We start from the raw sequence: 17,704 nt of genomic DNA on the forward strand, positions 1-17,704 counted from the left end.
AATACAAATGTAATTTTTCTTTCTGACACCATTCACCTTCATTATGATTCAAGTTGCATCCTATGATACTGTGAGTATATTCTCTAATGTGTTATTTGGTGTCCAGTGCAAATGAATTGTGGGCGTGGGCGCCATTCTTGTACCTGATAAAGGTTTGGAAATCCAGACAAAAAACCTATTCTCAGGAATATTTTTTGCAACCGTGCTTGTTTTCTAATGGAGACTGTCAATATTTCAAATTTTGCATGTCTTCAAAATCCTAAGAATGAGGGGCAGAAATAGAAATGGGAGAGAAATTGATAGGGGAGATTAATGAGAACTTAGATTTTAATAATTTTTTCAACAATTTTTTCAGTGACTGTAAAGATAAGTGCCTTTTCAAATCCTGAACTTTCTAATGCTCTCAAAAAGAAAGCCAATCTGTTATATCGGACATACTTTGTGACAGTCAAGTAAATTTTTATGTATAATTCTCTTTTCACAACTAGAAATTATCTTTGGACTTAAAAGAAGAAAAAAGTTTAAACATTACTAGATATTCAGCATTGCAAGATGAGACCCTAATTTGTTATTGAGTAATGAAGAAGCTGTATAAGATTAGGTTCGTGAATCGATTCCAGTAAATTTGAAAATATGGACAACCTAAATTAGCTCCAGCTTTCACAAAGAATCTAAGTCTATATGTTGAATTTGAAATTAATCTCGTCGTTATGAAATTTAGCAGCAGAGATATATATGTCAAAACTGCCACCTTTTCTCACGCCAGTGGTATAAATTTTAAAAGAAAACTAAAGAAAATGACTATATTTTGAAGAACTTTCAAAAATTACCTCTTAGTAATTTATTTACCCTTGATACCCTGTCTCTAATAGTAAAAAATAAGAGCCGATGACCAGTTACGTACTGATGAAGAATAAAGTTTTTTAATGACCATCAGAAGAGTTAGAAGAACTGTGAGACGGAAAGCTGGAGATGAGTGGAGATTGTTGGAAGTGAAAGCACAGGACAGACATGAAGGATTCTGAGAGATTCTTTAATTCACACATCGGTGGAGGCAGTGGTAGTGATGTTTTATCTGGCAAAAATGTCTAATTCTGAAAATAAATTTGTCGAAAATTGCAATTCAAAATGTATTTCGTTATTTTTCTAAACCTGTGAGGAACCTCTGGAAAAGGCAATAATTAAAGGAAAATAGTTCATGCTGAGTTCTTTTTAATATAAAAATGAAAACTCCAATTTTGATAAAACTTCTGAAATTCATTAGACAAAAGTATAATTCATAAACAAGTACTATAAAATACTGCACCAATTCAATGCAAGATGATGTAGACAAATAACAAAGGCTTGGGAAAATATTGCACACGTTTGTTTTCACTTTGACGAAATTCAAGAAAAGAAAAACTTCAGCTGTTCAAAGGAAATTATTGTCCTAGGAACTTTTCAATGGGCGCCAAGGAGGCCCGCTAGCTTCAGAGGTTTAGACTACCCATAATTCAACATCTGTTTCAGACACATTCCATCAGACATTAAGAAGGAATAATGGATGCAACTTACTAATGTTTCATAGGCTGAGGAAATCTGACGAGAAAAACTCGCTTTAGATTTCATTGCCAGACCCCACCCTTCTTGCAGTTTGTGGTATATAAAACGATCCTGGAGGCAGGACAAAGCATCAGTTTCTTCTCGAGACTCGAACAAGATCAACATGGTTGCTAAGGTAAGGAACAAGACATTTTTCCTAATGAGTTTAGATCCAGTAAAAAAAAATGTCATAAATAATCGTCAACTTGTTACATACATATCTCAAACAAGTTGATAACAAGTCAACGACCACAAGTGGAGACTGAATCTTTGGCTATATCACTGTCAGGAAAACCGGCAAGTCACTGGCTTGTATTCGATCTGTTCGTGATATGTATGCAATAAGTTGTCAACATGTCTTTGTGAAATGCTGCAGATTGGACGCACCTTTGGGTTATGGATTTGTGCTTTGGCAATTGTAAATGATATATATTTAATTATTAAATATTCTATGTATCATTAATTTTCAAATGCCATTTCAGGTCATAATCGCTCTCTTGGGCTTAGTCGCCCTCGTGGCAGCCGACAGCTTCGAAAGCTTCGAAAGATACTCCGCCCCAAGGGTGAGTATTATTAGTATTTTTCGAATTATGATGAAATTTGATATAAAATTATGGCGTCGAAATATCGAAGCCTCAAAGCACTGAAGACTCAGACTGAAGATTCTGATTCCTTTCTCCTGCAGTTCTCCTCTGGCTCCGCTGAGTCCTTCGAGTCCGGCGAGGCTCGTTACAACTTCAACTGGGCCGTCAACCACCCACCCTCCCGCAACGACTTCGGACACCAGGAGCAACGCAATGAAGACGAGACTCAGGGATCTTACTACGTCCACCTCCCCGACGGTCGCCTGCAGAAGGTCGCCTACCGCGTCGATGGTGGCGAAGGATACGTGGCCGACGTGACCTATTCCGGTGAGGCTCAGTTCCCCGACTCCTTCGAATCCTACGAGTCCCGTGAGGCTCCCAGAAGGTTCTACTATGGCTCCGGCTCCAACGAGTCCAAGTAAATCCTCAGACCGAGTTCCTCACAAGGACGAGTGAAACCTCCTCTTCTGATCAACTTGCAGTTCAAATGACTTGTATTAGGTTTAATACTGTTATTTATTCCATTATTTACTAATAAAGCAATGATTTGAAGACTGATTTTATTCAATACCTGGAATGTTCTGTGTGTTGCTATATTGTGCTATAAGAGTATAAAAGTAAGTTTAACAGGCCGTGCAATGCAAACTGTATCCTTAAATATAGCAATTTTATGCATATAAAGTGCATTCTCTTGCTTGTAATCATGCATTACCTATTATGTAAATTACTTAAACTCCACCTACCGTATCATAAATGATAACTTTTGGCTGTAGCCCCTTTTTTCTACTTTAATCATAACTTTATGTTCCTTTTCCTACCCCAAATCCACTAAATAGTTTATGAAATAACGAAAACCATCATTTAGCGTTCTTCTATGTCAGCAATATCTTAAAAAAAGCAGAGTGACAGAATCCAACATTTCACTGAAAATTCCGATTGAATGTCTGAAGGTAAACAGCTGATTTCGGGGACCAAAACTGTCAACACTGAGGCCAGTTGTCAGCTCTTCATATTAGGAGCCGTATTAATTACTATTTAAGAACCGATATAATTGTACAAATTGAGTCTCATTCCACCTTTAACAAATAGACAAAAGAAACCTTCAACTAATAACTGAGAGAGAGAGAGAGAGAGAGAGAGAGAGAGAGAGAGAGAGAGAGAGAGAGAGAGAGAGAGAGAGAGAGCAGATATATTGGATACTACAGCAATGACCTCCAGTCAGAAATGCAATAAATTAGATATAATTAGCGAACATTAACCTTGGAAACCCTGGTTTATCAACCTCGCCTGTCCACTTAAAAACTTGGCTTTTAATTGAATGCTTTCAGCTGAAAACCCCTAATAAAAATCAATGTATACATTTTCATTTTATATATAGGCGAAGTTAGGGTATAGCATGAAACAGTGTTGTAGTGTTAATTATTTGCTAGAGTTTTTCACATCGATTGCTGGAGTTTAAATTTTTCCCCATCGAATCTTACTAATGAAGGGAGGAAACCCTAAAGAGAATTAGGACAAAATGATCTCATTTAATTAAAGCCGAAAAAGCCTTCAGCACCATTTGGTAACCATTGTTCCTTTCTATTAATGTTTCTTTTTGTACTTTTAAGTAAAAACTTTTTTTTCTCGCTTTTGAAATCTAAGTCTACTTTTTAGTTATTTTGTCTTTTTATTTTTTTATAGCTTTGGAAATGGGACACATCAGCGTAATAAAGGACATTGAAAGGAAATAAAAGAATTCTCCTTCTCCGTAACTCGATGCTGTTCATCAGGTTTAAAGCAAATGCCTTCAATTTCGATATATATATATATATATATATATATATATATATATATATATATATATATATATATATATATATATATATATATATTTATACATCAAATATATATATATACAACAACAAGACAAATGTAAAATATTAGTAGTGATTTTTTTGAAGTATTATTTGTATTTCGATAAGCCTTGTTAGATACCCTTCTCATTAACCAAAGGTCATCCAAAAAATCTGCAGAATCAATTGGAAATCTCCTCTATGATTTAAAGAAATCAAAAAGAAATATGACAGAAAATTAGAAATAACTTCTTGATATATCACAGCAAAAATTGTCATAAAGATTCACTAAGTCCGATGAGGTCATGAAAGACTACGGTTTGTGGCCTGATAAGGTCAGAGTGGATACCTTAGGCCTGTTTCCATTGCCTTAGGCTAAGGTCTATGATCCTCACTCTCCTCCCACCCCACCCCCTTCCTCACCCCTTCCTTACCTCTCACCAAACTAAACAACCCCCCACCCTCCCCCTCCCCTGCACCGGACTCCGGTTTCTCATGCTTTCAGATTATCTCGAAGCAAGTGATGACATCTGTAACACTTATTTCTTTATCTGTTCGTAATCTACATGTTCCTGTGCTTGATAAGGTGTTTAGTACCAGATCTTACCTTCATGAATTCCTGTAGAAGCGAGGTTTCTTGAACTATTATTATTGACATTTATAAAAACAAATGATGTGAAATCATGACTGTCATTTAGAGAAGAAGAACATTATACTCACTGGAGAAGTAAACAAATGGAATGATGGATTCCCTGGGAGATTTAATTCCTGTGTATTAAATGTACAATTCCTCATAAAGAGCAGCAAAGGAACTGAAAATTAGAATCATATGTGACTTTTCTTTGTGATATTATAAAAAAAATAATTTTTCTAGAGAGTAAGTCATACGTAACATGTTAGATTTATCTTTCAAAATGGACTTTCAAGAAAGGAATATGAATGCCCAGTTCTATATCATATTCAAATGACATATAGAGATGAAGAATTAAAGCAAAGCTCAAGATGGCCTAATTACTTGTACGACATTCAGTTACCAAATCCCAACAAAACCCGGCCAAGCAAGAATATGGCGAATGAAGCCTAAATAAGAAAGAGGAAATACCTAAAATTCTCAAGACACAAAAAAAAATTTTTTCTGTAACTCGACCTCAGTGAAAACGGCGTTGCAAAACAGTAGGAGTTTACGATGTCATGGTCACACCGATACTGAACCAGTCAAAAACTCATGGCATAATTACCAGTCAGTTGAAATAATCCCGTAGAGATCATTCGTGTGAACTTGACATTAATTATTAAGAAAGTTTGTCCTCGGGCCTTTAGTAGTAGCTTAGGTACGCTCGAGTGGTGTCAGACGATTTCCTAACAGATAATCTGACTAGGTCTTCAACGTAGACTCGCTCCAGAATCGAAGACTTTTAGCCTTTCTAGATTTCGTCTTCTTAAGGTTTATGTAACGACGCTTAAGCAGTCAGTGATATTTTCGTAATGTTTCCAAGAAAAAGGTGAATGCTAAGTTGGAAGAAATTTTATTTTAATTTCTAAGATTTTACCCTCGATGTAATATTATTTTGACATAGATTTTATATTCTCTTGTTCATTATATTTTTAAAAGTATTTTTGCATTCTATAGGGTGTTAGTCCATCTTCACCTTCTCCATGCATTGTTGATATGGATGTCAGCTTTGCAACTGGCAGACACCTAGAGAAAGAACCAGGGCGAAAAAAATAAATAAATAGGTCTATGCATTCAGTTCTGATAGTAAATAATAAATAGGTCTATGCATTCAGTTCTGATAGGTTGTTTGGCCGTGTTTATCTGCTGTCTTATCAAACCGGCATGAACTAGTGTTTCATACTTTAAGTTATATATTCATCACTTCTTCAACAATGAAATAAAATGAAAATTTGGTGGAAATGTTTTAATATAAATAACAATGGGATTAAATTTTAAAAACTTATTAGAAATGGTTCAAAGACCGCAGTGTTAATCACCTATTAGGATCCTAAGTCTATTTGAAACTATATCAGATATCTCAGCAACACGTATTTTCATTGCCTTTTCTTATATTTTAAAAAATTTTTCCCATGCCTGGAACGAAAACAATTTTCACAAAAGATCAAAAAAATCCCAATGTTACACGATGATACCCTAAGCCATCACCAAGTAAATTTAGAATGAGAAGAGTGTGATAAGAACAATCCAGTGCATTCACAATAACCAGTCAACCTTTAGAACGGCTCATCCCTGGAGCAGAGGGTCGTGAGAAGTTTACGTTATTGCCTTCAGTTAGTCAATAGAGCCATAGGAGCCTTATCTTTAACAGTAACTAACGTAAGAGATGGTGACCAATTGTGAAAGAAAGGATAACCCTTTCTTTGACAGATATTTGGAATGCTGAATGAACAAATGTCAGTGAAACAATAGTGTTGTTAAACAAGTTGAAGGGGGCTTAAGATAATTATTGTTATGTTCCCATACCCAAGTGCTCTAGGTGAAAAAGTACAATTACAATGCAGCCTGTCAAAGACGTATGAAAAAAAAATGAACAAACTGAAAAATATTTTTTCTGTTTGTTTTCACGTACAAAAGAAGCTAGGGAAAGCATAAAGCTCCTGAAGTTTCAGGTACTAAAATTGAACATGTTTCTGAGACACTTTCCCCCGTTTGTAGAGAAGAATGATTGATGCAACATATTGGTATCAAAGCCTGAGTTGAGAAATCTAAGAGGAAAAACTTGTTTTAGATTTCATTGCCAGACTCCACCCACCTTGCAGTTTGGGGTATATATGTGATTCTGGAGGCAGGACAAAGCATCAGTTTCTTCTCGAGACTCCAACAAGATCAACATGGTTGCTAAGGTAAGGAATGACATGTGTTGCAAAAAAGATACATTTAATTAGAGTATTTATACGGGCTTGGGTATTTGTGAACGATAAAAGCTGTTTATTTCCTATGATTTATACCAATAATAATCACATCTTTCGATTGTCATTTCAGGTCACTTTCGCTCTTCTGGGCTTAGTCGCCCTCGTGGCAGCCGACAGCTTCGAAAGCTTCGAAAGATATTCCCGCCCAAGGGTGAGTATTATTAGTATTTTTCGAATTATGATGAAATTTTATATGAAATAAATGGCGTCGAAGTATCGAAGCCTCAAAGCTCTGAAGACTCAGACTGAAGATTCTGATTCCTTTCCCCTGCAGTTCTCCTCAGGATCCGCCGAGTCCTTCGAGTCCGGCGAGGCTCGTTACAACTTCGACTGGGCCGTCAACCACGGCCCCTCCCGCAACAACTTCGGACACCAGGAGGCCGGAGACGGTGAGAACACCCAGGGATCCCTACTACGTCCACCTCCCCGACGGTCGCGTGCAGAGGTGGCCTTCCGCGCCTCCGACGACGACGGATACACCGCCGATGTGACCTACTCCGGTGAGGCTCAGTTCCCCGACTCCTTCGAATCCTACGAGTCCCGTGAGGCTCCCAGGAGGTTCTACTATGGCTCCGGCTCCAACGAGTCCAAGTAAATCCTCAGACCGAGATGCTCACAAGGACACGAGCGAAACATCCTTCTCAGATAAACCCACAATTCCCAAAGACCTTTTTGCTGCTGGCACCCACCAGGTCTTCTGATGTTATGTATTTATTATTTATTAAAAAGCAAATATGATTCTTTTATATTATTTTACCTCCTACCTTACTAAAATTTATATACGATCAAAATCATGTCAGTGTGTTTCCCTGATTATTATTATTCTTGTTTGTGGTGCTACACCAGAGCCTTGGAGTGAATGGAATGAATTGAATTCCAACCAATGTAGATAATTACCTGTAGAGACTTTCTCTCTCTCTCTCTCTCTCTCTCTCTCTCTCTCTCTCTCTCTCTCTCTGTCTCTCTCGCTTTCCTTCTTTATGTATGTATCTATCTATCTTTATATCCGTTTATATATACACACACATATATGTATATGTATAATGTATATACATATATATATGTATATATATGTATATATATATATATATATATATATATATATATATTATATATATATACACATATTTCACACACACACACACACACACACACACACACACACATATATATATATATATATATATATATATATATATATATATATATATATATATATATATATGACACAAAGTAGCTCTCTTAAGAATCTCTATTAATCATAGAGACCGCAGAACCAATAAGAAAAGTGTAAAATGATTAGAAGAACAAGAACACCCAAAAAATGAACTGATAAAGGTGTACAAACCATTTTCGTTAAACCGTTCCTGAGTCATCGCACGAAATGTTAATCATGAATCAGTGGACGTGAGGAAGTCAGAGTGGGCATTAAAATCTGGGCTTTGCGGGCAGATAAGGTCAGGGTGGGTATTAGGGCCCTCTTAATAACACACGAGGCAAGGGCTCTCATCTCTCTCTCTCTCTCTCTCTCTCTCTCGTTCAGTGTTTGCATATAGTGTTTATATTTTGGCTTTTGGGGGGCGATATATCAAAGAATTATTTTCAGAACTGTATGGCCTTTATATTTATACTGTATACATATATATATATATACATATGTATATATAAATATATATACATACATATATATATATATATATATATATATATAATATATATATATACATATATATATATATATATATATATTTATATATACGTAAATATATTTATATATATATATTTTTTTTATATATGTATGTATGTCTGTATGTATGTATGCCTCTGCTCTTCCCCCTCAGTCAAAATCGGTTTTTTTTGTAAAAAAATCAAGGTCATAGTCTCACAAAATCACATCTTTGTAAAAATATTATTCATATATTTTCAACGTATCAGATCACGTACCTTTCATATTGTTTTGGAGATAAGAGATTTTTTTCTTAATTCCATGCAGTCGTTAATTACGCTCCAAAAGCACATTTGTGGCAGAAACGAGTGAAAACTCCTTTGCAAAAGAATTCGAAAATGCAATGTGTCAGACCCAATACTGAACCACTAAAAGCTCTTGGAATAATAGCAAAAGTCCTTCTGATTTTAATCGAGTACAGAGAAATCCAACGTCAAGTGTATGAGGCCACATGAAGTTAACTATGGGTTAAGCTGGGACGAAGAAGAAGAAGAAGAAGAAGAAGAAGAAGAAGAAGAAGAAGAAGAAGAAGAAGAAGAAGAAGAAGAAGAATAAGAAGAAGTATTCTAAAGCCTTTCATTGTATATCGTGTTCGAAAACCAAGATTAACATTCGTCACGCATTTTTCATGTTGTCATGAAGACAAAAGAATATTTCTTCGCAATTAAACGCAACGGGTTCACTATGAATTAGGTTCCAGTCTTGTTTCTGTAAACAGAAATAAGAGAAAACAGCATTGTGAGAGAACCAGTCAAACCTCATGGAATAAAGCTAATTGTCCATCTTGCTTTAAATGCCAAGTAGAGCGAATTCCAAAGGCACGCGGTGTTAACATAATTATTAGTTATATTCTCGGGTCTTCCATTTGGTCTGATGTTCGAAAGAGTCAAGAAAGTAGATCACAGCCGAAAATCTTTGGAAGTCGCGTAGGATGCTCACTCTAGGATCGAAGATATAATCCTTCTGCATAATTCCTTGATCGTTAGACCATAACACGTGAATAGCCAATACACTTTCCTTCACATTTCTGATAATTATAAGATGGATTCCTAGATGAAATAAATCTGGGTTTTTATTTATCGCAGACCCTAACACCTCGCTGTTTCTTTTATATAATAATGATTATGATTTCCCATATGCCATTCCGAAATGGGTTCCGTTTCTGTACTTGATGGAAATATGAGAAATCAAAAATCAGGTAGTGCATCAGAAAAGAAACTTTAAGAGATTTGCTTACGTGTTCACTTTTAACACCGTACTGTTGTTCCCCTCATCTGTTGTTATTGAAAAGGGAAATACGGAAATTTTAATTTCACGTTGCTAAATTTTTGTTAATCTTAAAAATAACTCCTAAGGTTCTACACAAAAAAAAAAATTATGCCAAAAAATGAATGACAAGTCTTTGGAAGGAATCAACACCATTTACTCGTATAACTCTATATCCCAAAAGCTCTCTAATGAATTAAAGGGACATCAGTCTTTTTTTTTCGGTACGTCGACACACCTGGAACCTTCATAAATATTTTTGACATCCAAAACAACTTATGACTTATGCTTAAAAAATATTTGATTAAAATTACAGTAAATACCAAAACTGGAAAAAAGGAAATTGTACTTTCATTTGCAGTAGATATATAAAATGGGGACTGAAAATAACGTAATCTTAAGATGGCAACAAAAATTATATTTATAAAATATACTGAAAAATTTTCTAGGATTCATTTTACATATTTATCTAATCTAACAATAAACTAAAGAGACAAAAATATAAATTCTGAATCTTGTGAGAAAATTGAGCCAGATTTTCAGAAAACTAAACGACACAAGAAATAAAGAAAAGAATTTTTTTTCTATAAGAATTTCTATTCTTAAGAACAAAACTACTAAAATCTTCATGCAAAAACAATTCTGTGATTTGACATGTCGGCATCCTACTGGGAAAATTAACACAATGTGTTAATATATTTCACAAAGACGTAAAATAAAAATAAAAAACTCATAGGAATATTTTACGCAAGGTTTTTTTTTTTTTTTTAACATTCAAAAGGTACAGAAGTTTATCGTAACTAAAACTTAACTTATCTATCGTACTTTCTTCAGTTTATTGAGGAGGAATTGTAATTGAAACTTACTAAAGTGACAGAGATTCTTTGGAAATCTAACAGGAAAAACTCGTTTTAGATCCGATTACCAAACTCTACCCACCTCGCAGTTTCTGGTATATAAAGCGAATCTGGAGGCAGGACAAAGCATCAGTTTCTTCTCGAGACTCCAACAAGATCAACATGGTCGCTAAGGTAAGGAATGAGATGTTCCCAATAAGATATATTTAATTAGAGTATGTGTATGTACTTAGGTATTTGTAAATGATAAAAGCTGTATGTTTCCAATGATTTTACCAATAGCAATAATATCTTACAATTGTAATTTCAGTTCGTTTTCGCTCTTCTGGGCTTAGTCGCCCTTGTGGCAGCCGACAGCTTCGAAAGCTTCGAAAGATATTCCCGCCCAAGGGTGAGTATTATTTGTATTTTTCGAATTATGATGAAGTTTGATATAAAATCATGGCGTCGAAGTATCGAAACCTCAGAGCACTGAAGACAGACTAAAGATTCTGATTCCTTTCCTCTGCAGTTCTCCTCAGGATCCGCCGAGTCCTTCGAGTCCGGCGAGGCTCGTTACAACTTCGACTGGGCCGTCAACCACGGCCCCTCCCGCAACAACTTCGGACACCAGGAGGCCGGAGACGGCGAGAACACCCAGGGATCCTACTACGTCCACCTCCCCGACGGTCGCGTGCAGAGGGTGGCCTTCCGCGCCTCCGACGACGACGGATACACCGCCGATGTGACCTACTCCGGTGAAGCTCAGTTCCCCGACTCCTTCGAATCCTACGAGTCCCGTGAGGCTCCCAGGAGGTTCTACTATGGCTCTGGCTCCAACGAGTCCAAGTAAATCCTCAGACCGAGATCCTCACAAGGACACGAGCGAAACATCCTTCTCAGATAAACCCACAATTCCCAAAGGCCTTTTCGCTGCTGGCATCCACCAGGTCTTCTGATGTTATGTATTTATTTATTATTTATTAAAAAGCAAATATAAATCTTTTCTGTTATTTTACCTCCTACTTTAACAAGGTCCCTGCGTAGCTGTATTTCACTGACGCTCTCTCTCTCTCTCTCTCTCTCTCTCTCTCTCTCTCTCTCTCTCTCTCTCTCTCTCTCTATAATTTCAAAGAGACCAGAAAAGCAAGAAATAAACCTCTAAAATACCTAGAGGAAACTTGAGAAAAAACTGGCACACAGTATTAATCATAAGTCAGTGACCCTAGGACGTAAGAGTGGGCAATAAAGTCTAGGCTTTGCGGGCAGATAAGGGAGGGCATTTGAGCTCTCTTAATAACACACGAGGCAAAGACTCATATTATCTCTCTCTCTCTCTCTCTCTCTCTCTCTCTCCGAGGCTCTCTTGTTTCTCTCTGTTCTCTCTCTCTCTCTCTCTTTCTCTTCTCTCTTGTTTAATGTTTACTATGTATAGTTTAATTTATATATAGAGAAATATTTATATTGCATAGTCTTATATATATATATATATATATATATATATATATATATATATATATGTATATATACATACTGTATATATATATATATGTATATGTATATATAATATATATATATATATATATATATATATATATATATATATATATATATATATATATATATATATATATATATATATATATATATATATATATATATATATATATATATATATATATATATATTGCACATCCACTCTTAGTCAACACCGGTATTTTTTTAATTCTGTCAATAAATGGAATCAAGGTTATCATCTCAGGCCATTTGTGGGATAATATAAACAAGTAAAAAATGCGCCGAAGTTTCTTCGGCGCAATCGAATTTTCTGTACAGCATATAATAATGTATGAAATTCTCAGCCAATGCTCATGAAACTTTCAGCCGTGGCCCTTGAAACTTTCAGCCACGGCCATGTGGTGGCCTGTGTTGCAGATGTAGTAGATGGACATGACTAACTTTAACCTTAAATAAATAAAAACTACTGAGGCTAGAGAGCTGAAATTTAGTATGTTTGATGATTGGAGGGTGGATGATCAACATACCAATTTGCAGCCCTCTGGCCTCAGTAAATTTTAAGATCTGAGGGCGGACAGAAAAAAAGCAGGTGGACAGACAAATAGCCGTCTCAATAGTTTTCTTTTTCAGAAAACTACAACACACGTCTTTGGAAAAATAACTCTGATGTATTTTTGACAATATCAGACAAACCTAACTGACATTCTTCCATATCATTTATATTGTTAGCAAGACGGAAGAATGCTTCTTTGCGATTGTGTATAGTCAGAAAGCAGGATACAAAAGCACATTTTTAGTCAAAAGCAAGATAAAAACGGCGTTGCCGAAATATTCGAATATGCAATGTGATGGTCAGACCAGATACTGAATTACTTTTAGCTCACGGAATAATAAAAAAAGTCCTTCTGATTTTAATCGAGAAGAGAGAAACCCAAAGGCACGTGTATGAGTCGACGTTAAGTCGACAAGGGATTAGCTGAGGAGAAGAAGAAGAAGAAGAAGAAGAAGAAGAAGAAGAAGAAGAAGAAGAAGAAGAAGAAGAAGAAGAAGAAAAATTCTAGTAAGAAGCCTTTCATTGTATCTGATGTTCGAACTAGCCATAGGAAAGTACAATACAGCTGAAAATATTTCGAAATCTCTTGGAAAACTCGATCCAGAGTCAAAAGTAATGACTTTCACATTTCTAACAATTAAAAATGATTCTAAAATGAAAAACATGCAATATGATTCCTCTTGTTTCTTTTATACATCAATAAATATATTTTCTCATATACCATTAAGGTGTTTGGTAGAAATACGGAAAATAAATAAGGGAAATTTCTTGGTATTTGCATAAAAAATGATGAGGACCCGAAAATGAGAACGAGTGACAAATATCTCTAAGAATACAATGCCATATCTTTGTTAAATCGTTGACATTCCAAAAACTCTGCAGAAAATAAAAAACACAATTTACTTGATTTATACCTAGGAAATATATCTAGAGAAGAGAAGTAAATATTAAAATTCTATTTTGTTACATAACTTCGCCTTTTCAAAGTTCTGAAGGGACGTCCAATGTCTTTATCATAGTGGTCATCGAACAAGATTCCAATTATGCTCTTCCATGAACAGCGAAATTATTGAATACTAATACAGAAGAAATCTCTGTTTTACTGCTACTGTTTGAGAAATAACAGAAGGCTATAGGGAACTGTAATATTAAATTCTTACGCTATAACAATCTATATGTCCTTTATAATCCATCACTTTCATATCATAGCATCTGAGGTAAGATAAGGTGATGTATTGGAAAAACTGAATATTTACCTTGGTGATAGAGAATAAAGATGGTGATTCTATTAACTTATCCTAATGACTGCAAATTTATATATCTGAAAATTTGATAAAAAAAAGTATTTTCAGTCTTCATTTTAAATAGTTACTTAGTCTAGCGACGAGCAAAGGACAAATTGAAAATTTTGAATTTTGAGAATGAATTCATCCAGAAATAAAAAAGGGATTTCTGTTCAGAATTTGACGAAACTCCTAAAATTCTTCATGCAAAAAATATTCTATCATCGGACAGGCCGGTATCCTGAGGCAATAAATATTAACAATGTATTTATATTTGACAATGACGTAAAATAAAAGATTGAACTGTCCAAGAAATATATTGCATCTATTTGCCTTTTTCAATATTCAATCAAGCAAGAAAGGTGCAGAGCTTAAACTTAACATATCTGTAAAATACTTTAATTAGTTTATTAAGGATGAACCATAATTGCACCTTGCTAAAGTGACAGAAACTCTTTGGAAATCTAACTGGAAAAACTTGTTTTAGAATCGATTACCTGACTCCACCCACCTTGCAATTTGTGGTATATATAATGGTTCTGGAGGCAGGACAAAGCATCAGTTTCTTCTCGAGACTTCAACAAGATCAACATGGTTGCTAAGGTAAGGAATGAGATGTTCCCAAAAAGATACAGTTAATTAAAGTATTTATATACACCTAGGTATTTTTAAATGATAAAAGCTATTTATTTCCTATGATTTATACCAACAGCATTAATATCTTATAATTGTAATTTCAGGTCGTTTTCGCTCTTCTGGGCTTAGTCGCCCTTGTGGCAGCCGACAGCTTCGAAAGCTTGAAAGATACTCCGCCCCAGGGTGAGTATTATAAGTATTTTCGAATTATGATGCAATTTAAAAAAATAAATGGCGTCGAAGTATCGAAGCCTCAAAGCTCTGAAGACTCAGACTGAAGATTCTGATTCCTTTTCCCTGCAGTTCTCCTCAGGATCCTTCGAGTCCTTCGAGTCCGGCGAGGCTCGTTACAACTTCGACTGGGCCGTCAACCACGGCCCCTCCCGCAACAACTTCGGACACCAGGAGGCCGGAGACGGCGAGAACACCCAGGGATCCTACTACGTCCACCTCCCCGACGGTCGCGTGCAGAGGGTGGCCTTCCGAGCCTCCGACGACGACGGATACACCGCCGATGTGACCTACTCCGGTGAGGCTCAGTTCCCCGACTCCTTCGAATCCTACGAGTCCCGTGAGGCTCCCAGGAGGTTCTACTATGGCTCCGGCTCCAACGAGTCCAAGTAAATCCTCAGACCGAGATCCTCACAAGGACACGAGCGAAACATCCTTCTCAAATAAACATACAATTCCCAAAGACCTTTTCGCTGCTGGCACCCACCAGGTCTTCTGATGTTATGTATTTATTATTATTTATTAAAAAGCAAATTTGATTCTTTTATGTTATTTCACCTCTTACTTTAACAAAGTCTCTGTGTAGCTGAATGTCACTAACGCTTCTCTCTCTCTCTCTCTTTCTCTCTGTCTCTCTCTATAATTTCAAAGAGACCAGAAAACCAAGAAATAAACCTTTAAAATACCTAGAGGAAACTTGAGATAAAAACTGGCATACAGTATTAATCATGAGTCAGTGACCCTGAGGAGGTCAGAGTGGGCATTAAAATCCGGGCTTTGCGGGCAGATAAGATGGGGAGGGTATTTACGCTCTTAATAACACACGAGGCAAAGGCTCATATTATCTCTCTCTCTCTCTCTCTCTCTCTCTCTCTCTTCTGTTTAATGTTTACATGTATAGTAAGTTCCTCGTTGGGTGAGTCGGTAGAACTGCGGACTGTCACTCGATAGGCCGGAGTTCAATTCCCCAGCCGGCTGATGAAGAGTTAGAGGAATTTATTTCTGGTGATGGAAATTCATTTTCTCGCTATAATGTGGTTCGGATTCCACAATAAGCTGTAGGTCCCGTTGCAAAGCAACCAATTGGTTCTTAGCCACGTAAAATAAGTCTTAATCCTTCGGGCCAGCCCTAGGAGAGCTGTTAATCAGCTCAGTGGTCTGGTAAAACTAAGGTATACTTAACTTACATGTATAGTTTGAATTTACGAGAGAAACATTTTTATTATTACATAGTCTTATATATATATATATATATATATATATATATATATATATATATATATATATATATATGTACATCACTCTTAAAAAAGTTAAGTATACCTTAGTTTAATCCAGACCCACTGAGCTGATTAACAGCTCTCTAGGGCTGGCGAAGATTAGATTTATTTTATGAGGTCTAAGAACCAATTGGTCACCTAGCAACGGGACCTACAGCTTATTGTGGAATCCAACCACATTATGACGAGAAATGAATTTCTATCACCAGAAATAAATTCCTCTAATTCTTCATTGGCAGGTCGGAGAGTTGACATTCACTCTTAGTCAACACCGGTTTTTTTTTTTTTTGTTTTGTCAAGAAATGGAATCAAGGTTATCATCTCAGGCCATTTGTGGCAATATATAAACAAGTAAAAATGTGCCGAAGTTTCTTCGGCGCAATCGAGTTTTCTGTACAGCATATAATAATGCATGAAATTCTCAGCCACGGCCCATGAAACTCTCAACCGCTGCAGATAAAATTTTCTGCCATGGGCCGGTGCTGGCCTGTGTTGTTGGCACCTATAGCGGTGCCAGACGCAAGGTCATGGCTAACTTTAACCTTAAATAAAATAAAAACTACTGAGGCAAGAGGGCTGAAATTTGATATGTTTGATGATTGGAGGGTGGATGATCAACATACCAATTTGCAGCCTTCTAGCCTCAGTAGTTTTGGAGATCTGAGGGCGGACAGAAAAAGTGCGGACGGACAAACAAACAGCCATCTCAACAGTTTCCTTTTAAAGGAAACGTCAACACACGTCTTTGGAAAAATAACTCTGATGTATTTCTGACGTTATCAGAAATACCTAACTATCATTCTTCCATACCCTTTGAATTGTTATCAAGACAGAAGAATGTTTCTTGGCGATTGCATGTAGTCAGAAAGCAGGATACAAAAGTACATTTTTAGTCTAAAACAAGATAAAACGGCGTTGCCAGAATATTCGAATATGCAATGTGATGGTCAGACCAGATACTGAAGTACTTTTAGCTCATGGAATAATAAAAAAAAGTCCTTCCTGATTTTTATCGAGAAGAGAGAAAACCAAAGGCACGTGTATGAGTTGACGTGAAGTCGACGAGGGATTAGGAGAAAAGAAGAAGAAGAAGAAGAAGAAGAAGAAGAAGAAGAAGAAGTATTCTGAAGCCTTTCATTGTATTTGATGTTCGAACTAGCCATAGGAAAGTACAATACAACTGAAAATATTTCGAAATCTCTTGGAAAACTCGATCCAGAATCAAAAGTAATGACTTCCATTTTTCTAGCAATTAAAAGATGATTCCAAAATAAAAAAAACATGCAGTATGATTCCTCCTGTCTCTTTTATATATTTATAAATATATTTATTATATATCATTAAGGTTTTCGGTAGAAATACGAAAAATAAATAAGGAAAATTTCTTAGTATTTGTATAAAAATGATGAAGACGTGAAAATGAGAATGACAAATATCTGAAAGAATG

At 36.0% G+C, this 17,704-nt stretch overlaps 4 protein-coding genes across 6 annotated transcripts in view; 3 read left to right on the plus strand and 1 right to left on the minus strand.

Moving 5' to 3' along the window:
- The window catches only part of LOC136831560 (pro-resilin-like), a 367,651-nt gene that overhangs the window by 146,227 nt on the left and 203,720 nt on the right, over positions 1-17,704 (minus strand). The window lies entirely within an intron of this gene.
- Positions 1,585-2,711, plus strand: LOC136831759 (pro-resilin-like). The gene is made up of 3 exons (XM_067092381.1): positions 1,585-1,717; positions 2,064-2,144; positions 2,267-2,711. The coding sequence occupies exons 1-3, from the start codon at positions 1,706-1,708 to the stop codon at positions 2,585-2,587; spliced, it is 414 nt and encodes a 137-aa protein (XP_066948482.1). The 5' UTR covers positions 1,585-1,705; the 3' UTR covers positions 2,588-2,711.
- LOC136831758 (pro-resilin-like) lies at positions 6,820-7,666 on the plus strand. The gene is made up of 3 exons (XM_067092380.1): positions 6,820-6,859; positions 6,999-7,079; positions 7,203-7,666. Exons 1-3 carry the CDS (start codon positions 6,848-6,850, stop codon positions 7,521-7,523), a joined length of 414 nt encoding a protein of 137 aa, XP_066948481.1. The 5' UTR covers positions 6,820-6,847; the 3' UTR covers positions 7,524-7,666.
- LOC136831762 (pro-resilin-like) lies at positions 10,922-11,741 on the plus strand. Its single transcript, XM_067092382.1, has 3 exons — positions 10,922-10,951; positions 11,088-11,168; positions 11,289-11,741. Exons 1-3 carry the CDS (start codon positions 10,940-10,942, stop codon positions 11,607-11,609), a joined length of 414 nt encoding a protein of 137 aa, XP_066948483.1. The 5' UTR covers positions 10,922-10,939; the 3' UTR covers positions 11,610-11,741.

Source organism: Macrobrachium rosenbergii, chromosome 48 (assembly GCF_040412425.1).
Source record: "Macrobrachium rosenbergii isolate ZJJX-2024 chromosome 48, ASM4041242v1, whole genome shotgun sequence".
NCBI lineage: Eukaryota > Metazoa > Arthropoda > Malacostraca > Decapoda > Palaemonidae > Macrobrachium > Macrobrachium rosenbergii.